The 23,094-nt window shown below is 43.8% G+C and overlaps 3 protein-coding genes across 3 annotated transcripts in view; 1 reads left to right on the top strand and 2 right to left on the bottom strand.

Annotated features, from left to right (window-relative positions):
• Nucleotides 1-12,359, bottom strand: part of ZBTB11 (zinc finger and BTB domain containing 11) — a 20,343-nt gene extending 7,984 nt beyond the window's left edge. The window contains exons 1-6 of the mRNA XM_015423140.1: nt 11,820-12,359; nt 7,321-7,556; nt 4,730-4,961; nt 2,581-3,413; nt 2,225-2,404; nt 1,222-1,455 (exon numbers count right to left, since the gene is read on the bottom strand). Coding sequence (XP_015278626.1) covers nt 1,222-1,455; nt 2,225-2,404; nt 2,581-3,413; nt 4,730-4,961; nt 7,321-7,556; nt 11,820-12,129 — 2,025 coding nt within the window. The 5' untranslated portion in view covers nt 12,130-12,359. The remainder of the gene's footprint in view (nt 1-1,221; nt 1,456-2,224; nt 2,405-2,580; nt 3,414-4,729; nt 4,962-7,320; nt 7,557-11,819) is intronic.
• Nucleotides 12,360-15,323: 2,964 nt separating this feature from the next.
• Nucleotides 15,324-22,785, bottom strand: RPL24 (ribosomal protein L24). The gene is made up of 6 exons (XM_015423153.1): nt 22,703-22,785; nt 22,488-22,563; nt 20,310-20,420; nt 18,838-18,974; nt 16,669-16,732; nt 15,324-15,449 (listed from the first exon to the last, which is right to left on the bottom strand). Exons 1-6 carry the CDS (start codon nt 22,705-22,707, stop codon nt 15,369-15,371), a joined length of 474 nt encoding a protein of 157 aa, XP_015278639.1. The 5' UTR covers nt 22,708-22,785; the 3' UTR covers nt 15,324-15,368.
• Nucleotides 22,786-23,040: 255 nt separating this feature from the next.
• The window catches only part of CEP97 (centrosomal protein 97kDa), a 25,025-nt gene continuing 24,971 nt past the window's right edge, over nt 23,041-23,094 (top strand). Inside the window, exon 1 of the mRNA XM_015423154.1 lies at nt 23,041-23,086. Coding sequence (XP_015278640.1) covers nt 23,080-23,086 — 7 coding nt within the window. The 5' untranslated portion in view covers nt 23,041-23,079. The remainder of the gene's footprint in view (nt 23,087-23,094) is intronic.

Genomic DNA, 23,094 nt, shown 5'->3' with positions numbered 1-23,094 from the left:
TTGTTTCAGGAAAAGACAAAATTTATATTGCTGAAGATGACAAAATTCCAATGAAGAGAAACTTACCAAGGAAGTAAGTTCAAGCTTAAAAATACTTGAGAGGTTCATTTTTGGTGCATACAAATATTGTCAATGTTTAATTATAATTCAAACTGAGATTTCAACCAATGCTTTTAGAAGCCTCCTACAACACACAAATTTTAATTTCAAACCTTCAGTTGCAAAGAGCCGTGCAACTCTATCACCTATTACCCCAAACCAACTGTAAACCTGCAAATATCATGAGATATATAGTCACACCAAAAGACTGGACAACTTTGCTGCCAAACTCACTGGCTTAGATCCTACGGATCCATTCCACTAATGGTGGCACCCTTCTTCCTACACAAGAACCTCCTGCTGACAGATGAGTTTCCTCTACTGGAGAACACTGTCACCATTGGTGGAGCAGATCTTCCAACACAATGTATGAACAAACTGCCAGCCCTCATACCAAAAGAACAGTTAAGGTACCATAGGAATAGTAATTTCAAAAATCTTGAGTTTCAATCCAAGTCAGTAAAATGTGGAGTGTCTAGGATATGATGAATTTTCATCTTTCTTAGGAAGCATCGAACAGAGGTACTGGGATGGATCCAGGGAGCAGTCAGTTAAAGGTGCTGGCAGATGTAGACTTCTGCCATCTTCCCCTCCCCACCAATCCCAGGAACACTGATTCCTGGGATCATAGCATATGAATGGACTAATAGGTCAGCTGCTGCAGTGAGGAAGGGAAAGGGGGAGAAGTCCCCAGTCCCCCTGCTTCCGTTGGCAAAGCTGCACTTCTGGTAGAAATGAGATTTTGCACTTTGCACCCTCTTCACTACAGCCCCACCTCATCTACAAGGGTATTTGTTCACATGGGTCTCACAGTTCCAGAGATCGACTTTCCCCAGGGTCAGAAAGCACAGCTGGAGGGAAAGGAATGTGGCAAACAGCATCACTGCCCATTAACTAATTTCAAGAAAGATTCCATAGCACCTCTGCCTTTATTCCTAAAGCTACCCGAAGTATGACTTTAATTACAACTGACCACACTTTTCCCTTAACTTGTATGCAACGATATTTGAAGTTCTGTTCTTTTAGTTAATAATTGAACTTTTAGAGACATGGCTTGAATATGCAAAATTTGCATCAAGAAAGTGAGTACACTGAGAAATAGCTTTATTATTATTATTTTACCTTACATGCATGTGGCTTTACACCTGTATGTTTCAGCATATGAATTCTCAAGGAATAGAGTTTAGGCAAACTTCTTCCACATATATCACATATAAACTCCCGTTTAGTTCTGCCCTTTGCAGCTGCACCACTCTCTTCAATACTGGCAGTTGCAACAGTCACTTCGTTTTTCCGAGTATGACGAACAAGGTGAGCTCGTAATGAGGCACCATACTGGAACTCTTTTTTACATAGCTGGAACAACAAAAATGTGCATTGATTTCTCATAGAAAATGTACCTGTGATCACAGCACAAAGTCAAAAACCAGCATGCATACCACATTTTTGTAAAGGTAGGAGTTACTTCCAAGTCTGCAAATGCTATGTACATAAAAGGTGTGACTCTGATAGACTAATGAAATCTGGAATTCTAAAAGATTGCTCAGACTAGTGTGAATCTATTCACCTGCAGTACACACCCTTGAAAAAACAGTACATTTTCCATGTAATACTCCAAGACTAGGTGACCTCATAACTATAAAATCACTAAAACAAAGGACTGAAAGAAAGTTTCAACGTTCAATGTAGAATAGTTATTTTCTTCTAAGAAGCTAACCGGTGAGAAGATTGAAACATTATAGATCAGCTACATTATTGGAATAAGCACAGAATCAGAAGGCTTCTTAAAAGACAACCAAGGCACCTAACCAGAGAGTACTTCAAGTGGTAACGCTGGGCTATAAACAACCAGAAAAACACAATACTTAAAATAGTTATTTGCATATGGTTGGATCCTACCAGCTTTTCTGCTGGAGCAATGATCTTTTTGAGCTCCAAAAAGGCTATGCCATAGATTGTGGGACCCATGTGGAAAGACTGCCACATGGGACAAGGCTCCAGTGACGAAAGAAATCACAGGAGATCATCCCCACCCACCTGGGAAATACTGGCAGGACCTCAACCCACAGACTAGCAGGGTTACAGAACATGCATCTACACAGGGTATATTTCAAGATCAACTCACTGGACATTTATAATTTTTCGTCCTTTCATGCTTCAATGTGTGCATTATAAGGGCATAACGTCTCTGAAAAATCATTCCACATTCACTGCATTTGTGCTGTGCTTCTGCCTCATTGTGCTCCACAGTATCTCTCTTGGGCTGCTTCATCTTTTTGCCTCTTTGTACTAGCTTCATGGCAACCTAGTTAGAAAATTAAAAAAGTGTCAGCTGCTAGCGAAAATGAATGTAAGCTGAGCACCTAATGATAAAATCAGTGACACAAAGAGTACCAAAGAGCAATTTGCATGCCAAAAGACATCATCATGAGAGACCAAACTGAAGACAACACACTACAAATTTTTAAGTATCTCTTATACCTGTTGGATGGCTGATTTGGTGGCTGGCTTTCTATTCTGTAGTTTTTTCTCAACGCCCTTGTGCAATTTGATATAGCCACCTTCACTAACAGACCGTTGGCGAAGCTTGCTTTTGTAAGTGTCATCTTGAATGGAAACGGAGATCTCTGACTGAGACAATGGAGTGCTCTGTGTTTTACATGGCCTACCGCGTTTCCGTTTAAATCCTTCCTGGGAATCTTCAGCAGCAGCCTCTGCAGTTAATTCACCGCTTGTGTTTTGTTCACCGCTTACATTTTTATCAGCCTCAGTTTCTGCTGGAGTGCTGATGACTTCTTGCTCCACTGCTGAAGACTCAGACTGCTCCACAGATACACTCTGATCTGTGATGACTTCCTCTGCTGGGGCTTTTACATTGCTTTCAGCTGTCTCTGTAGCAGTAGAATGCACCTCAGGCTTTGGAGCATCGTCCACAGGGGGTTCTGGTGCAGTTTGCAGGACAGCCTCTGACTCAGTCAGCTCTTCCACTTCAGTGCTTGAATATGCTCCATTCACGGTTGCAACTGCATCTTCTGTGGGTGAAGGCTGCTCAGTCCCGTCTGCAGCGTTAGCCCCGTTTTCAGTTGGCGCTAAAAGATTCTGTGCTACCTCAACTACCTGAACATCCCCTTTCTGGTACACTGTGATTTGTTTATCTTCCATTTGTTTGTGCACATTTTCACAGATTTCTAGGACTTCTGTCATGAAGAGATGTCGAGCCAGCACTGCTAATTCTGCCATGTTACAGAAATCAAAAGTCAACTCTGAGGTATAAGCAAATTCCAGTAAAGGCAGGAAACTGGCCTTGCAAAACCCTGCACCAAATAAGAAATAAGACATCAGAAGAGTGTGCAGAGATGATTCCCCAGTTTAATTTAAAACGAATTAATGCTTTTACTAGAAAATTACTGACTGCAGCAACAATTTGAAACTATATGCACAAAGTCCTCAGAGTATATTATAGCTTCAAACAAACAAGAAATAAAGAAGAGGGCTTAGAAGCTGAAGGATGCTAGAAACCAGAGACTGCGTGTAGTGGTGGTGGCAGCAACAGCCTTATCTGTGTACACGTCACAGAAATCAGATTGCATTTGAAGCCTTCTCAAGCAATACTTGCCTATTTTGGCTTCTAGTGAAATTGAGACCTCTCCGTTCTTTTGGAAGCCTATACAAGCAGAAATAGGGGGGGTTTCATGTGTTTGTAGCCTCATTAAGAGGCTTATGTGGGAACCCATCTTTGTTCTAAAGCAAAACATAATGCTCCAAGTTATTTATTAAACTGCAAGTCTAAATATACAGAAAGCAGAGAACTATACTGCAGGACCATATCAAACAATATTTGTATTCTTTACCTTGTAAAATGTTAACGTTAGTGTTAATACAATTACCTAGATTTGGTTGTACAGTATCTGAAAATTAGATTTGAGTCTCTTCAGCCTGAGTTGTGCAGCTACCGCTTGCTCAAAATAAGCAAACTACATAAGAACTATAGCTATGCCAGCTGCCATATTCATGATTGGGTAAAAGGCTCTCATCATAACAACTTGCATGAATGAGAAACACTTATTCCATCAGTCTGACTGAAGCCTACTCCAAAGCTAGGTAGAGTATATTCCTTCTACTGTGATTCCAGGACATTTCTGTGTATTCAGATCAAGCATGCAAAAATTCAGTAATATCTATTAATGCAGTTTAATTATATTTTGTTAAGGGCAACATATAACAGCCTGTACCCTCTACTCAGCAAAGTCTGAGGGCTTCTTCCTGCCTATGGAGGCTCTCTCCAACTCGAGTGCCTCTTCCATTGGAGGAAGTTAAGTTGGAGCAATGCTCCTTAGGCTGGAGAGAGGAGTCAAACCTTGCTGTGGAGTAGTAGGATACGGGCCAGTAAAGGGAAGCTGTGCAGATAAAGGACATGCCTACTTTAAACTTGGCCGATGTAACCGGATAGCACAATAACCAAGATCAAGCCAAACAGCAAACAACCTCAGTTCTATTGGGGGGGAAATACTCCACAAGCTTTCAAAAACACAGCAAGGAGTTTATCTACAATTATATTTGATCAACCAATCTTTGACCACAAGAGTTCAATGAACTTATTTTCTACATGGTTCTTGTCAGATAAATTTACCTGAAAGATCCACTACAGCTTCATGACTGGAAACAGCTCCCTTTTCGATAAAGAGTTCTCTGAAGTACTCACTATTAGCTGCCAAAACAGATTTGTGTGCTTTGTATACTTCTCCTTCAATGAGCAAAGTAACATCACAGAATTGATTGGATAGCCGTTGTTGATTCAGCTGATTCAAGACTGACTGAGAATGCTTTGAAGAAGACTGTTTCACAAGGCCTTTACTATCAACCTGGCATTTAAAAAAATGCAAGAAGCAGCATATTAACTTTCAACGAACCTTTCAAAATGTTTCTAGTGAATAACTAGAAAAATGTTTCCCTCCCTGAATCATATTTTGTAGTCAGTAAGGGTAATGGATGGGATTTAGACTAAATTTTCTGGTTACCCGAGACACATTTGTCAGTGGAACAGAATATTCCTGCCTCCCGACTGCAGCCACAGATCTTCCTAAAATGCTGCTCCTGGGGGACAGGGGACCCTCTGAGGCAGAATGAGAGGCAAACTGGAAGTCTTCAGAAGGAATATAGAGTTGGTGGAAATTATCCCATCCCTTATGTTAGTGGAAAATTTACTGGCAGTCTGGATTCCACCCACTGGATTTAAAAAATTGTTAGCCCCTTTGAGAAGGATAAAAATACAGCAAATAATATTTATGTTCTTTGTGACATAAAACAAATTCATTTTGACTTATTTTAAACTAGTAAGCAAAGCCCGTCGTGGCGGTAGACGACGGGCCCTAGATAGGAAGGAAGGGCGAGTGGAAGGGAGGAATGGAGAACAGGAGGTAGAGAGAGAGAGACAGAGTTAGAGAGGGGGGAAAGAGAGAAAAGGGGGGGAGACAGAGTGGGGTTAATGTTAGTAATTTGGAAAGGAAGGAAGGAAGAAAGCTAGGAAGGAAGGGAGGAAGGAAGGAAGGAAGGAAGGAAGGAAGGAAGGAAGGAAGGAAGATGGGTAGAAAGACAGAGAGTGAGAGAGAGTGAATGGGACGAAGGATAGTTGAGAAGGAAGAAGGGCAGAGAAACAAAGAGAGGGGGGAAACAGAGTGAGTGAGAGAGAGAATGTTGGGAGGGGAGAGAGAGAAAAAGGAGGGGGGGAGCGGACCCAGTGGAACGGACCCGGCCTGGACTGGGGGGCGGGGGGTGGGGGGAACCGGTGGACGGGCCCTGGAGGGCTCGTCCGCCGGCCTGGACTGGGTGCAGGAGGGTAGGGGGAGCCGGCGGATGGGCCCTGGAGGCCTAGTCCGCCGGCGTCAAAAGGTATTGGCGGACGGAGGCTGCAGGCCTCGTCCGCCGGCCTGGAGAGCGGGCGGGGGGAACCGGCAGACGGAGGCTGCAGGCCTCGTCCGCCGGCCTGGAGTGCGGGCGGGGGGGCCTCCGGCTCCGTTCGCCACTGTCCTGAATGTGGCGGGTTAGTTTATGGCCAGAAGAATTGCCCTCAGAAGACGCTGGCTGTGATACTGGCTCCCTCCCCTCCCAGCCACCCAGCCAATGGCAGCCCAGGTTCACTGAGGGAGCCAGTCATCGCAGCCAGCGTCTTCTGAGTGGCAATTCTTCCGGCCATACACTAACGGGGCGCATTTTAGAATTTTGGCACCCACTACTCTTTTATTATAAGGGAGAGATGTATTTCTTTAAAGGATCCAGTGAGTAGCTGTGTTAGTCTGAAGTAATAGAACAAAGTCTGAGTCCAGTGGTGCCTTTAAGACCAACAGAGCTTTATTCTGGGCATAAGCTTTCGTGTGCCTGCACACTTCTTCAGATACATCGAAACAGAAGTCACCAACCATTACATATAGGTAGAGGGTGAGGAGGGTGTTGCCAGGAAGGGCCAATTAGAGTCAAGATGCATAACTAACTGAGCAGTAGATATAGCTAAGACTGGATGAAGGCAATTGATAAACCTGTGAACAGCAACAAATGAGCATACAGCATAATAAAGGCGTTTACAACAGATGCAAGAACCGAATGACATTAGCATGTGTACTGAGATAAGAAATCAATATCCTTTTTAAGCCCTGGGGGTTCCATTGTCCTGAGCGTTGTAATAACTTGTAACTCAGCAATTTCCCCGTTCTAGTCTGTTTCTGAGGTTCCTGTGTAATAAAACAGCTACTTTGAGGTCCCCCACTGAATGTCCTGGAAGGCTGAAGTGTTCTCCTACAGGTTTCGCAGTCTTGTGATTCTTGATGTCAGATTTGTGTCCATTTAACCTTTGGTGTAGGGTTTGACCTGTTTGCCCTGTGTAGAGAACTGAAGGGCACTGTTGACATTTAATGGTATAGACAATGTTAGAAGATGAATGAGCCTGAAATGGTGTAGTTGATGTTGTTAGGTCCAGTGATTTTATTGTCTAGGTGTATGTGGCAGCAAAGTTTGCATCTGAGTTTACTGCAAGCTCTGGTACCAGTGTCCAAGTTCAAATTCGATGCTGTATTATTGAGGGTGAGGAGTTGTTTAAGATTGGGGGACTGTCTGTGGGCAAGAAAAGGTTTGCCCCCCAATACCGATGCCCTTCAGTTCTCTACATAGGAATAAGAAATAAAAATGTAAACTAGCCTCCTGTACCAAGGTACATTGAATGCAACTTACAAATACAAGCTCATGTTTGGCTATTGGCTTCTTTTTCACAGGCTTTGGTGATGCAGCTGGAAGTGATGCAGAGTTACTTAATTCATCATCTGTTTCATTACTGTCTTCGTGCAGAGCTGTGTCTAATCCAAGTTCTTCCAGCATTTCAGAAGGATCTGACAAGGATCTGGAACGATCTAATTTTTCTTGGCACTTGCTACATTCTTTAATGTAATCTTTGACTTGCTTTAGAATACCTAAGGAAAGGAATAAAAAGTCTTTTGAATTTTTGATTTTATTTACACCATAAAGGACGGCTTTGCTCATGGTATTTCAGGTATCCTCAACAGTAAATTAGGTGACCCAATCTGTCTTTCATGAACGTGATTAGCATTCTACAGAAAAGTTTAACAACTTACCAGTAACAAGACTTCCTTTACAGCAAGTGTCTAAGGCAAAGGAATTTATTCAACAGTGCCTTAAAGACCTTATAGTCAATTTTTACTTTAATTTCAGCCCAGATTTTTCTGTGCATCAAAAGCAGCTCCTCTTAATATCTGACTATCCTTTCTGTATCCTGTCCTTCAGTCAGTGGGGGTGCGGGGTGTATAAAGACAGGAATAGCACACATACATCCAGGGGTCATTTCCTGCAGGAGTGCACAGGAGCGGAGCTCCGGCACTACAGAGCCCAGGGGGCAGGCACATGCAAGATGCCCCGCCCCCTGCTCCCAGCAGCCCTGGGCCACGAGGAGCAAGAAGCAGCCAGGAAAGTTGCAGTGGGTGTTGCCTTCTGACACACTTCTGGTGATGTCAGGGAGTGTGGCATATGCAAATAAGTTATGCTAATGAGGTATGCTCATGAGCTCCTGCACCTCTTTTTCTACGAAATGACCCCTGCATACAACACTATTAAAAGCTACTAAAAACTTTTCCAAACATAGAGGCCATGGACTTTCAGTGATGCTGAAATAATGATATGCAAATTCCACTGAATTTAATTGTACTTTCTGCCATTTAACTACGTAAGATTGCAGGCTTGAACATATGAAGCTGCCTTATACTGAATCAGACCAACTAGCACAGCACTGTTTACTCTAATGGATGTTGGACCTCATTATACTATTCACAGACTGTTCCCAGCCCAGCTACCAGAGACCCATTTATCTGGCAATTTCAATATTTTAACTGGGAGGCCTTTTGCATATTAAGTATGCGCTCTGCAGGAAGACAAACCCCTCCTGTTATTTGAAAAAACTCTATCTGAAAAAGCTGAATCTAGAAATTCTTGCCACCAAAAATGTGGTAAAAGGCTTTAAAGTGCACAGAATTCCTTGTTCTAGTAAAACTTGTCAGTTCCTTTGAGTTTTGTTTTAAAAAATACAAACTCTAAAACTAAGCATAACACAGGGTTTTAAAAGCAAATACATAAGGTTGGATCCAGCCAGCCTTTTTGCTAAAGCTCACTGAACTTTGTTTCTTGCTATAGCTCCACTCCCACACAACTTCTGTCCTTGCAAGTCCCATAATCCTCAGCATAGCCATTTTGGGTGGTTGAAGGAGACCCCTCCATTTATTTTCACCTGCAGAAAGGCTCTCTGGATCCTAACAACACTGTTTATAAAGCTCAAATACTCCATAGATTTTATGGTACAAAGCCCAAATTGTAAATAAGTTATGGATTGGTCCAAATCTCTTCACCCCAAAATGTACACTTTCTATAGTATTTGAACTTTTCTTGTAAAAATTAGGTATTTGCTAATTATTTTTTAATTGAAAGGGCAAATTAGTCAAAAAGTTACAAAAGTAACCACAGCTCGAAAATAAAAGCCATTTCATGTACTAATTAATTTAAATAAGCTTGAACGGCATGAGTCTTGCAATTACAAGAATAGTTTTCCTTTTTCTTAACAAAGTTAGTATAATGTCTCATAAGTTTAACCATAACAAGACAATACCAGGTAATACTGCTGTGGGATTAGATTTTGGAGCTGATTAGCAGAAAATAATAGTACAGCTACTATTTGTGAAACCCAGCTTTCTATTAGAAACTGATGGAACCAACAAACTAATGCCAGCACTTTCCTACAGATCTTCCTACATAGCTTAGCCAGCATCAGGATTCCATGTATTGTTTAAGGGCACCCAATCCTGAAAGATACACAGAAACAGTACTTATCCCCCCCCCCATTAGTACATATGCCAGATCATGACAATTGTGCACCAAGCATAAACACAGTCCACATGAGAAAATGTTGCAGAATTTTTGCATAACACAGAATTTCCCTTTTTGGGGTTCTGCCAGTCTCTTGTTGAATCAACAGCACGGGAAGCTCATAGGAAATACTTTGATTAGACCCACTTCAAAATCCTGTTTTCCCTCCAAGAAACACTCTTGAGCAGAAAATTATCTGCTTGCTAGAGGTTGTTCATTTTACTATCTAAAACAAGACAACCCTCGGGCTGCAAGGCTTGAGCACCTTTGTAGCTGATGTTTGCTTTTACAACCTCTACAAAATATTCAGCTGTACTTGTGTCTAGAAAGCAGTAAGTTACCCCCTACGAAAAAATAAGACTTTGCCAGTGTCATTTTCAACTTATTGACTAAGAGCTGGTCAAATTTCCCCTCAACCTTTATTGTAGACTTATAAAGATCAAGTCTTAGAGAAGATCCTGTACAGGTAATACAGAAATGCCTTACACCATTACTACCCATAACAATTTGGTAGACTGAGCAAGGGCATGGTCTACTTTCATTCTTTGCCACACATGCCCCAGATGCTCTAGGATCTCTAAATGGGAACAGTCTCTCCACTTTATAGATCTAAGGGATGCATGGTGCATGCATGATCCATGACACTGAGGGATCTGTGTCACTTTAGATATGCCTGTTTTTGCTTTCAGGCACATCATTAGAGGTACAAAGGACCCGGTCACACTGCCAGATATCGCAGGGGGGAGGCGTGGCTAATTGCCCCGGCGCAGTTTGATCCGCGATTACATGATCAGACGCGCCGGCAGCACACCATGGGTCCTTCCCTCGGCGCTGGCGGGTAAACGAGGGACCGGAGGGGGATGCCGCGCATCGGCACGATCACGGGAGTCTGGAGGCAGCCCGTGGCAAACGTTTACTAGTACTTTCGAGGTACTACTTTTTTAACGCGCATTTTAGGCAGTAAGCCATGGGTGCGCTCCACTTCCCAGATGTTGAGGTGTGATCGCGCCCGGATAAACCGTCCACCATCCGTGCCTCTCCCGCGGCAACTTTGCCGTGTGACCGGGGCCAAAGCTAACCTGTACACTAGCAGGGTAGTATGACTGCTGGATGCAAAGTGTTCATGGGCTAGTGGTGGCCTTCAGGCCACAGTATGGATGCTCTTGGAGAATCTCTGTAACCTTAATCTCTCCAAAGGACTACTATCTAATCAAGTTGTCCTACTACAATGTTCTGTACCATTATTTTCAAAACAGATTCAGCTATGCAACAAGCTAGACAACAACCATTCTCATTTTCACTCCAAAAACTTAAACGAAAGCAGCTCCTTATTGATACAGAATGTGCTCCCAAGAGTTTAAAGATCAGCTGCAGCCAAAATGCTTGACTATCCAAAAGCCCATCCCACAGATGTAAACATAATACAGCCAGTTGAGGACAGATACACAATGCATCTGATTGAGTGGGTTCTAGTCCAAGAAATGTGTCTACAAGACCATTTAATTTCAAATATGCTTGGGATTATCTTTCTCCCATATTTGGAGTCCTACTTCCCATGGGAATAACTGTTAGTTTGTTATAGGAAAAGTCACAGGAATCCTTTCATTTACTTGGCAAGTCAGCTTTCAGCCTCTTCGGATATATGAATTCTCAGTCAGTGGAGATCAGAAGCAGCTGCTGAGTAAATACAGGTGTAATTGGGCTATGGTTGCCAACATCCACGTAGTGGCTGGAGATCTCCCACTATTACAATTGATCTCCAGGCAACAGATATCAGTTCACCTGGAGAAAATGGCCATTTGGGGAGGTGGACTATGGCATTAGACCCCATTGAAGTCCCACCCCCAGCCCTGCCCCTCCTTAGGTTCCACCCCACAAATCTCCAGGTATTTCCCAACCCAGGGCTGGCAACCCTAGATTGGGCTGTGTAGGAATAACACTGGATCCCTGACAAGATAACTGTAGTGCTTACTGAGATAACCTAAAGAGCTTTGGACACCTCAGACGACGAGCAATACGGATGCCCAATATTATCTTAAAGGCCATCACTTCCGATGAGAAAACTAAAGGAAAGGGAGCAAGATTCTGCCGGAGCGGACAGCGTTCTCCTTCGAGGACCCTTTGTGTGAGCGGAACCTTTTTCCAGGGAGTTCATTCCAGGCGAGCGGCCAGCCTTCCTCCGGGGCTCCGGGAGCCTGTAAGAAGAGCACATTCCGCCCGGGCCAGGCGAGGCGGCTCCCACGCTCGGTGCCTCCGTGTCCCTCCTTCCCGCCACCAGCCCTCCCGCCGCCGCCACCTCCCCTCACCTCGCCACCAGTAGCGCCGGGAGAGGCGCTGCCATGTCTGCAGGCGAGTCCGGTGGGTGCCGTCGGCGTCCAGGTGCGCAGCCCGGATGAGGCGGGCGCGGCGCTCGGCCTGCAGGACCACCTCGAGCTCGGCGAAGCGCCGCTGGTGCCGCTGCCGGCGCTGGTAGTAGAGGGTGCCGCCGCGGACGACGTAGCAGGCGGCGGCCTTGCGGATCTTGCGCTTGGCGTTGCCTTCGGTGCCCGGCGCGTAGGGCTCGCGCTCGTTGGTCAGGTAGCGCAGGATGGCCAGGTAGCTCTCCTCGCTCGACATGGCGCGCCGAGGAGGGGAGGGGACGGCTCGGCCGCTCAAGGCAAGCGGGGCTGCTGCTGCTGCTGCTGCTAGTGGGGAAGGAGGCGGAGAGAGCGGGTGGGGAGCATTTGCGGTCCCCCACGGTAGGTGCCGGGGAAGGGGGGGAAGCTTGGCGGAGGACAAGGTGGGCTAGGGAGCGGGGGACGCTGCTGCTGTCACAGGTATCGGAGAGATCGCGGACCTAAGGGAAGGAATAGGGTGGGGGAGGGGGAGGATCAACGGAAAGACAAAATGGCTGCTGCACAAGCGGAAGTGAGGTCCAGGAAAATGTGGACCAGCTCTTTGCGGAGATGAGAGGGGAAGTGGTTTAAGGGAGCGAGCGCCATGTTGGAACCGGGCAGACGCTGCCGAGTGAGAGGCCGTTTTCGTGGATGCCACTGTAGACCCGCCTTGGCTAGTCGCCACCACCATCTCCGCATTGGGCAAAACCTCCCGTGGCGCTCTCCCCAGTAATATGGGAAAACCAAGTTAATATATTGTAAAGTTGCCTAGTTTGCGGACTACCGATTTTTTGCTTCAAGTGGAGTCTCTTAAGGCTTCAACTAGCGAGGTAATATAACCGAAAACCTGCGCTTTTAGTAGTACGTGTCTGCATATGTGGTAACGCAGACAACCTGACACAGCGACGTAGTTGCAGAGTCTGGTAACTCAGCACCATACGTCGGATGTCTGTCCAAGTTAAAGGGTTGTCTTTTTATCCTGAACAAACCAACCTTTAGATCGGATGCTTCCACCGGCCCCCATTCCATGTTGCTTCGGGGTGGCCTCCCCTAGTTCTCATTTGAGTCATCATTGAGTGTTCCCCATTCTTTTTCACACTATCTCAGTCTCCAACTCCTCCTGGCAATCAGTTGGCAGGCTGTGTATTTACCAAATAGTGGAAACCCACTTACTGGTGGATGTACTTAACACCACGATCCAGTACAGTTACCCAAAGGCTGCTGAAATCAATGGGCTTAGACTGGAGTAACACTGTAAGATTGCAGTGCACAACTCCCACTGCTTTTACTATCACTAATTTCCAAATTATGTCATGAGTGACTTAATTAGCAGAGGACAAGCTGTAGTCTCCCCACAAGCACAAGGTTTATTGCTATCTACATGATAATAAATTGACAAGACGTTCTAGAGCCAACCATCTGTAAATTTACAGCTGAAACACAATGTGAACATCCCATCTCATTACTGAACCTAGAAATCTAGGCTTCATTTGGTTACATTTTATCTAGAATTTAGTTTTATTAGTATAACATTAGAAGTATAGGTTTGTTCAGTGAATTCATAGGAAGTTATATGACACTAGAGTAGAGCTAAATTGCATTCCTTCTCCAAACTTGAGAAATTAACTATTTGTTCTAATAGTAGAATGATAGAACAAAGATTGAGTCCAGTGAAACCTATAAATTCAACAAAGTTTATTCTTATAAGCCTTTGTGACTGGATAACCTTACAAAAGACCCAGGTAATAAAAATGTTTTTTTTAATTTCTTGACTGTATTTAATGTCCTCTTTTTTTAAAACAAAAGACATTTTGTTTAGCTTTATATAGTTCCCTGCTGTGTTTATTAGTGTGGTCACAATAGTATTCAACTACAAAATGCTTTCTGTCAAAAATGTGTACTTAGCATGAATAGTTAATACTGAGATTCACTTTGGGACTCAGAATCAGGCATTTCAAATAGTTTAATACACTGCTTTTATCTACAATTAAACTAATTCCTAAAATAAGATGCCTACTCCCAAATTAAAGGCTAGTTTTAAAACTGTATTTTCTAATCAAGCAACTTAATGAGTGCAGGCCTCAAGAGTGCATGAGCACTCCCTCCTATGGAAAATGGTACATAATCTGGTGCAATACCAGGTTGACCTGAAACCCTAACTGCCTTGAAGCTGTGTAAACATAATGCTGCATTGTATTAGGTGATATTTTTTCATCTAGGAAGAGTGTGTTCACAATCTAAAGGCTATAACAAGCAAGAGATACAGGGGCAGATCCAACCAGCTTTTCCACTCAGTCTCACCCAACTACAGCCTGTTTATCAGGACTTTTTGTCCGTGCAGGTCTCACGATCCCCAGCATAACGTTTTTGGGTGGTCAAGGGGGACCCTCCCTTCTTCCCATTTTCATCAGCATGAACCATGCCAAAGGATTTCATCTAAAGCATGACAGTATCATTCTCAACTAATTTACAGGCAGGTGTCAAAAATAATGTAAGAACATAGGAGCTCTGCTGGATCAGACCAGTGGTCCATCTAGTTCAGCATCATGTCTCACATAGTGGCCAAGCAGTTCCTCTGGAGGGCCAACAAGGCATAGAGGCTGAGACCTTCCCCTGATGTTGCCTCCTGGTTCTGGGCTGCAGAGGCTTAGTGCCTCTGAATGTGGAGGTTCCCCTATCTAATCCCCTTTTAAAGCTGTTCCTGTGGCCATCACTACATCCTCTGGCAGCAAATTCTGCATTTTAAACCACTCTGTGTAAAGTAGTAACTTTCCTATATAACTTATTCTTTACTGTTGTTCAGTCGCACAGTCGAGTCCATCCCTATGGACCCATGGACCACATCACGCCAGGCCCTCCTGTCTTCTGTCGTGCTCTGGAGTTTGCTTAATTTTACGTTCACTGCATCAACAACACTGTCTAACCATCTCATCCTTTGTTTTCCCCTTTTTCTTTTACCTTCAATCTTTCCCAGCATCAGTTTCTTCTCCAGTGAGTGCTCCCTTCTCATTTTGTGGTCAAAGTATTTGAGCTTCAGCTTCAGTATCTGGCCTTCCAGGGAACAGTCAGGGTTGATTTCTTTTAGGATTGACTGATTTGCTCTCCTTACTTATAATTTATAAGTTATAATTTATTCTTACCAATTCCCAAACAAGCATATACACAGACACCCCCCCCAAATCAAGCCATAGTTGAGGCTACATTCACATGAAGCATTCAAGCTAGGCAAAAATATTATTATAGTTACTATTGAGCTTCAAGGGTGCCTCTATAATGGAGGTTTTCCTTGGTATCATATCATTGGACAGCTTTGCAATTGCACATTTCCCATTAGACATATGTTTAAAGACTTTGTTATTACACATTCTGCCTATAATTCACTAATACACAACTCCAAACTAAAAAGTTACACAAAATCAAGTCACACATACAAGATATAAGTCAAACATTTATTTGACATAGCCAAAACACCATGACAAGTTAGCGTTTTCCACCAACACGAGGAGCAGAAACTTTGACTGGCTTCACAATCTTCTGCTTTGGTGCAGCCTTTGAAGGTGCCTGTCAATAGAAAATAATCAGGATATATGATTATCGTATGACCACATGGCATGGACTTCCCTGGGGAACCATTAAGCTGAATGGACCAGCTCTCACCTACTTTCTCCCTATCAAGGTGTTCAACTAGAGAAGTAATGTAACCCCCCTCCTAACTGGTGTAACACATAATACTGAACTGTATCCATGGAACTGACTGGCAAGCCTGGAAAACAAGAAAGCAACCTTCTAACTTTCAATTTATTTCCTAGATGATTTAAAGATACTGTGATACTGTATGGGTTAGGTCTAAATTGAAGGAATGGGTATTTAATAAGGATGGGCTTTTGAACCGACATGTTGTGGTAAATTGCCGTACAGCCCCCTTGTATAAGATCGTTAAAAGAGATCATTGCAGGACTGTATATCTTGAGAAACTAACTACTCTGGAGCTGAGAAGGGCTTTTACTGCTCTAAGGTTCCATGTCATACCCTCAATGGTTTGTATTGGCTGCTTTTGGGGTGTCCCTGCCGCCTCCACAATATGCCTCTGTAGTATGGGTGAAGTGGATGATGTCGAGCATTACATTCTGAGATGTTCATGGCACAAATCACTTAGGCAAAGGTTTATTTATCCTATTGTACCTCTGTATAATGGAATTTCAGAGCAGGATTTGACTGTTTTCTTGCTAATTATGCACATGTTACTAGCAGAATGGCTTTGTTTGCACTGGTGGTGAAAAAGATAAGACTGGGTCTAGGACTTACTGTAAGTTACTGATGTATACTGTTGGTTGTGTTTTGATTTATTTTGTGTTATGGCCAATGGCTAAGACAATAAACTAAACTTGAACTTGTACTGTATGGTTGTGCTCCCTCAGCTGTTGACTGGGGGAGAAATCAATACTGTCTAAAACTGAAAACTGTACCTGTTATACTGTACTCAATTTGAAAGCACACCAAAAACATGAGATTCCAGAATTAAGACTGGTCAATCCTATGAGTGCCTTTCCAGAACAATGCTCCACTAAGTTCAGTAAGAACCAGCATAATGTAATTATTATAAGTTGAGCTTTGACCGATCACTTTCACAACAAAATTTTTACTATTCAAACTATTACTAATTACTCATTAAGTAGACAATTGAAGGGTTACAACCAGTTTTTGTCATCATTTTTACTGAGAAATGTCACTGAAGAAAATACACAGGCATGCAAGCTCATCTTTCCTAGTTGGGCCTCACCTTTGTTGTGGAAGGTACTGTCTTCTTGGTCGCCTGCTTAGCCTTTTTTGCTTCCTTGGCAGCTCTGAAAATTGTTTACAAGATAACAGTTAACAAGCCTGCCAACATTCCAGAATGGACAAAGAAATGGGCAACAGAAATGGGCATTTCTACTTAGGTGTACTATGGCTGTGGTCACACGGAGCATTAGCCATGCTACAGAGATGGAAGATACGCGGATTTTCCGGGAGTGATCACACCGCAACATCTGGGAAGCATAGAGCTCCTGTGGCGAACCCAAGGCTTCCCGCCAAAGATGCGGAGTTAAAAACTAGTACCTCCGAGGTACTAGTTTCCGGAAACAGCGGGGCAAGGGCTGGCGTCTGATCGCGTTTCTGGTGCTGGCATCCGGCGCCCGCCCATGTCCCTTCGCGAACAGGTTCCCCCCCCCCCAAAATCTCCACAAGATGCGCACAAGCACCCAACGGTGCATGCGCACGAAGAGGAAAGCGAAAGTGCCGTTTCGGCTTAAAAAAAATAAATGACCCCGTTTGTCATGGCAGTGGCGCCTAGCCATTGCTTGTGTGATCGCGCCGCTTCTTTGCTGCGCTGTAGGATCGTCGTGTGATCGCCACCCTCGTTTACCTGCCGGCACCGAGGGAAGGACCCATAGTGTGCCGCTTGCACGTCGGATCGTGTAATCGTGGATCAAACTGCACGGGGGCAATTAGCCATGCCTTCCCCCCGCGATATCCGGCCCCGTGTGACGGGGGCCTATATGTACCTGGCCCCACTGGTAGACCTCCTGATGGCACTGGTATTTCTGGCCACTGTGTGACACAGTGTTGGACTGGATGGGCCTTTGGCCTGATCCAACATTGGCGTCTCTTATGTTCTTATGTACATTATCAAAAATTAACACAAAGCTTTATCTAATGTAGCACTACTCCACATTTGATACCTTCTTAGCAATTTATAAGCACATCAAGAACAATGCTGTTTTTCAAATTACAGGATTGTATGCCAGAGAGGAGTTCCATGCATGGAAGAAGGGAGCAATTTCTGCTGATTCCTCCTCCTACAGCAAACCTCAAACACCTTCCCCATGTGGTTCCTGAGTGGCCCCTATCCCCTAGGAGCATTTTGGGTTGCAGTGGAAGGGGGGAGGTGAGGAAGTCACATTCCACGGACATTACTGATGAATCCAAGCCAATAGTTTGTATTTAACCATGGATCTTACTGTGATGAGCATCCCTCTCCTCACTGGTAGGCATAAGCTGCAGTTCACTGAGCAAAGTGCTCAGTGTGCCTTTGAAGCACAGAGTGACTATGAGGAATGAACTCTCATCCCTTTCTCCAAGTCCAAATTTGGGATGATAACTAGAGGTGGTTGATGCTGCTCCAAACATCTTGAAAGCAGTTAGTGAGCTCCAGCCTTCCTCCTAAACTTAAGGAAACTGTCCTTGGAGTTGTGCTTTGTTTCAGCCATGTTCCATGTACATCCAAAGCTCAGTCTGATGTCAGAGAGAAGACCTTTCCCTGCTTTCCTATTACGGGATGGGTATGATTTTTTAATTTATGTTATTTACAGTCTGGCTTTCTCACAGGGACTCAAGGAGGATTTCACGTAGTGAATCAGTACAATCAACAAAATGGGGCATTCAATAACAAGTGGTTTAGGATATTAGAAGTCTGGAACCATCCAGAAAGAACTGAAGCATAGCATAAGTATTCACATGACACATTAAGTTGTACAGAAATTACATAATAGGATCCTACTTACAATACACCAAACACAGCAGTACAGACCACAAATCCCAATCATCTAAGTTTGTGAACCATTTTGTATGGTGCAACCCTATTACCTGCACAGAAAACCCCTCTTGAATAGTTCAGTTATGCATAGTTTGCAGAAAGGAGAGTGGGAGTTTTCCTGACTTCCTCAGACAGGCCATTCCACATGGTGGGAGCCACAACAGACCCTGGTAATCACAAGTTTTGCTTGGCTATGGCATGCTAAAATGTTCACATGCCCATATTTTCAGACTCAGTATTACAAATATAGATTCAACCAACAGCATCATGCTTATGAACAGTCAATCAGCACAGCACAACCAGAAAACCAGAGAATTATTGGAAATAAATGGTATAAATTAACCTTGATGATACTAAAGTAATGTTATGACTCACCTAATGGCTTGCTCCCTTTGGGCCTTTCGCACTTCAGGTTTCTGATTTCTCTTAGCCATTATTTCAGCCAAAGAGGCACCTGTGATCGCTCTATGGCCCTTGACAGCACGTCGTGTACGTTTCTTCTGCACCTCTTCCTAAATCATGGAAAAAGAAAATTGCTACAAATCTATCCATACTATAAGAGCAGAGGACGTTACTAAGTGTATCACTTTTGAACAGCCTTTGACTCAAAATACAGAGTGTTTATGGAGTGCTACATACAAGGGCTTTTTAAAAAGATGAAAGATCTCTACGGTAAAATAGATATCCTGAATGAGGAACAGCTATCAGTGCCCTGCCCTCCTGCCCAGCATAAACTGTATCAGAGCCATATCCTTGCTGCTTTACCGTTACAAATGTATAATTTTGTTTTGAATGAGCTGATATCAACGACTCATACAAAAATAACTGCTGAGGATCCAACCAAATGACATTAAGGGGTGTCAGGCTTATCAAACACCAACCTTACCCACGCCTTCAAATGCTGTCTAAGAAAACAGAACTTTCTATAAATGACAACCAACCATTCATTCCAAGGGATCCTATACCTTATTTCTACTTGCACTTTTCTGTCACAGTGGGGGTCCTCCACTGCTGGATCATGTGCCAGGCACATCTGCTCATGCAATCTTTGAATAATTCAAGAAGTGCTTAGTACCAGAGGAATGCTCTCTGCAACAGAGGGCAGCCTCCACAATGTACAAACGTATAGTGCAAATGGAAACAAAGTATAGGTTTGGATCTAAAAAGCAAGAAAGCCATTCTCAGTGGCCACAAATCCTTTTGTCCATGGGCAAATCCTGTTGGATCCAAGTCCAAAATTTAAAGATATGCCAGAGGACAGAAAATGGTTATATGAGGACTGAACCCAGCTTGAATCTCAGAAATGCATAAACAGGAACACCCATATTCTCCCAAATCATAATATTCAATCCAGTAGTTGTTGGAGCTTTTGGCTTTAAAGCATTTGTTCAATGTCTTTTCCTTGAACTGGCTCCAACTGGTAGCTAATTAGCTACATTTGTTTATAGAACAGTACTTCATTTCATGGGTTTCCAATCCCAAGTGGTCCTCTCCTTTTGGTTATACACAAAAAACATTCTCCTTTTGTTTACTGTGACAGGTTTTGATGCTTTTTTATTTTCATGAAAGCCACTACTAACAAGTATCTGGTATTGAACACCACCCAGTGATTGCAGAAGATTTATCTGCATACAAAGGGGATTATGAAAGGACTACACACACAAACGAACACTGTTTGGCCCAACTCAAGCATATTGCTGCTACACCAAGTTTCCAAATTCAGTAATGAAGTATTTCCCACTATGCAATAAATCATAAGAAGTAAACTAAATATGAAACAGTGTGAGCATCTTGCATACCATTTTTTCCATCTTAGAAAATAATCACACAAGTTGCAATATACTTACGGACTGCCCTTTCTTGTGCTTGCGCCGGTACAGAACAGTCCAGTTGATTTGACGGGGGTTTCTCTTGGAGAGGAATGCTGACTCACATTTTGCATTAAGAAATTGAAAAACCTGTAATACAAACATTATTAGATCAGTTATTTAGGATTCAGTTTACATGCCACAAATATAGCACACTGCACTGATACAAAATTAAAGCCCTCTAAAGTGGTTAAGACGCTGAACTGCAGACTGGAAGGTTGGTAGTTCAGCAGTTTGAGACCCGAGTGCTGCGTGATGGAGTGAGCTCCCGTCTCTGGTCCCAGCTCCTGCCAACCTAGCTGTTCGAAAGCAAGAAATTGCAAGTAGATAAATAGGTACCGCTTCGGTGGGAAGGTAACAACGTTCCGTGCACCTCGGCAGCTAGTCATGCTGGTGACATGACCACGGAAGATGAGCACCACACCTTAAGAGTCGGATTCGACTCGCTTTCGAGCAAGGGAAACCTACAGCAGTAAGCCTTTAACTTTTTCAGATCATGGGCCTACCTTCAGCCCAAACATACAACAGTGAATCCATTTCTTAATATTTCCTACTTAAAATGATAGTGCTGGTGATGTAAAACACCTCAGATCAGGAAATATGCATAGGTCCCAATCTACTACCTGGGACAGCAGAGTATATAAAATCATGAGATGAGAATGTTCCCACTATAACAAGAGAACAACAATTATTACTAAAAGAATATATGTGTCTATGTTATAAACAATAAGCATTTGTATGAGACTAAATTGGGAGGGATAGCAAATACAGTAGAAGACAGAGTCAGGATACAGGGTGATACTGACAGGCTGAAAAACTGGGCTAAAACAAATAAAATTAATTCCAATGGGGATAAATGTACAGTTCTGCACTTAGGTAGAAAAAATCAAATGCATAATTATAGTATGGGGGAGACTTGTCTTGGCAGTGGTATATGCAAAAAGGACCTAGGGGGCTTAGTAGACCGTACACTGAACATGAGTGAGCAGTGTGATGTGGTAGCTAAAAAGGCAAATGTGATTTTGGGCTGTATCAACAGAAGTACAGTGCCCAGATCACATGAGGTGATGGTGTCACTTTGCTCTGCTCTGGTTAGATCTCACCTAGGGTACTGTGCTCAGTTTTGGGCACCACAATTTAAGAAGGTATAGACAAGCTGGAAATGTCCAGAGGAGGGCAACAAAGATGGTGAGAGGTCTGGAGACCAAGTCCTATGAAGAAAGGTTGAAGGAGCTGGGTATGTTTAGCCTGGAGAGGAGATGACTGAGAGGTGATATGATAACCATCTTCAAGTACTTGAAGGGCTGTCATACAGAGGACGGTGTGGAGTTGTTTTCTGTTGCTCCAGAAGGTTGGACCAGAACCAATGGGAGGATTGTGAGGCACTCCAAAGGGATCTGTCGAGGATGGCCGAGTGGGCGTCAATGTGGCAAATGGGGTTCAATGTGGCCAAGTGCAAAGTGATGCACACTGGAGTCAAAAATCCTAACTATAAATACACATTGATGGTGTCTGAATTGGCAGAGACTGACCGAGAGAGAGATCTTGGAGTCGTAGTGCTGCAGATTTGAAACCAGGACCGGAGAGACCTTGACTCTAATTCAAAAGGGAATTAGATAAGCATATGGAGCAGAGGTCCATCAGTGGTTATTAGCCACAAGGTATAGATAGGGACTCTGGGGCAAGTGATGCTCTGTCTTCTTGGTGCTTGGGGGGGGTCAACAGTGGGAGGGCTTCTAATGTCCTGGCCCCACTGGTGGACCTCCTGATGGCACCTGGTATTTTTGGCCACTGTGTGACAGAGTGTTGGACTGGATGGGCCTTTGGCCTGATCCAACATTGGCGTCTCTTATGTTCTTATGACTCAACTATCCACTAAGCTAAATACTCATAAATGACTTTTCAGCAACCTGTCTCTTTCAGCTTCACCTAGGTCACAAAATTATTATGAAGAAAGAGCAAAATATCCCACTCTGAGCTCCTTAGTAGGAAGGGTAAGAATAAGAAACAAGGTAATTCTTTAAACAGCTACAAATTCGTCCCGAAACTCCTACTATCACAGTACACTAGAATTAGCCAGGGACAGAGATGGTTCTCAAACCACACCGAAGACTCAGCAAAGGCCACAACTACTGCCCACATTTCTATTCTCCTTACCTTGCCATCTGTGCGCGCGTAGCGGCGGCCATGGCCCGGGTAGATCTTGTACCCGCTGAAGCTGCACAACTCGACCCTGCATCGCGAGAAAAGGCCAGCAAAAAAGAAAGGAAAAAAGGTTAGCAAGCCGAAAAACCCGCGTCTCAGCTGCCTGCCAGCGTCCTAACCGGAGGATGAAATCGGATTAGGTCCCCGAGGCAGAACCCGGTTCTTACTTCATAATGACGGCAACTGCTTCAGCAGCAGCAGCTCCAGCAGCGGAAAGGAAGAGAGGATCATGGGAAACCGGATTCTATTACTCGCGCGGGGTATTGTGGGAAAATGCCCGTTTCCGAGGCATTATGGGATGCTTTTTCAGGCAGTTATGTAGCGCTGAAAATGTTCAAAAATCACAATTCATGATGCCACGAGGTTTCGAAAGTCTCCTGATTTTATATAAAACCTTTGGAAAATATTTTGTGAGGGTATTTTAACTACCCAATCAGCGTTCAGTACCCGCCCGGTTGCCTAGTGTTGTTAGCAAGCGGGAAGTATGGCGACGTCGGCAGCACCAGCGAGTTTATCTTCGAGGACGGAGGCGACTAAGTCATCTATGGGCGGTAGGGAA

The sequence above is a fragment of the Gekko japonicus genome, unplaced genomic scaffold (assembly GCF_001447785.1).
Source record: "Gekko japonicus isolate JY-2015 unplaced genomic scaffold, Gekko_japonicus_V1.1 scaffold540, whole genome shotgun sequence".
NCBI classification, from domain to species: Eukaryota; Metazoa; Chordata; class Lepidosauria; order Squamata; family Gekkonidae; genus Gekko; species Gekko japonicus.
This window is presented reverse-complemented; position numbering and strand designations above follow the sequence as displayed.

Excerpts from the sequence above, each read along its gene's own strand:
- RPL24 (XM_015423153.1), bottom strand. Across the intron at positions 20,421-22,487 it reads ACGCGCGCACAGATGGCAAG|GTTTTTCAATTTCTTAATGC; the intron begins GTAAGGAGAATA and ends TTTGTATTACAG. Across the intron at positions 16,733-18,837 it reads CAAAGGGAGCAAGCCATTAG|AGCTGCCAAGGAAGCAAAAA; the intron begins GTGAGTCATAAC and ends AACAATTTTCAG.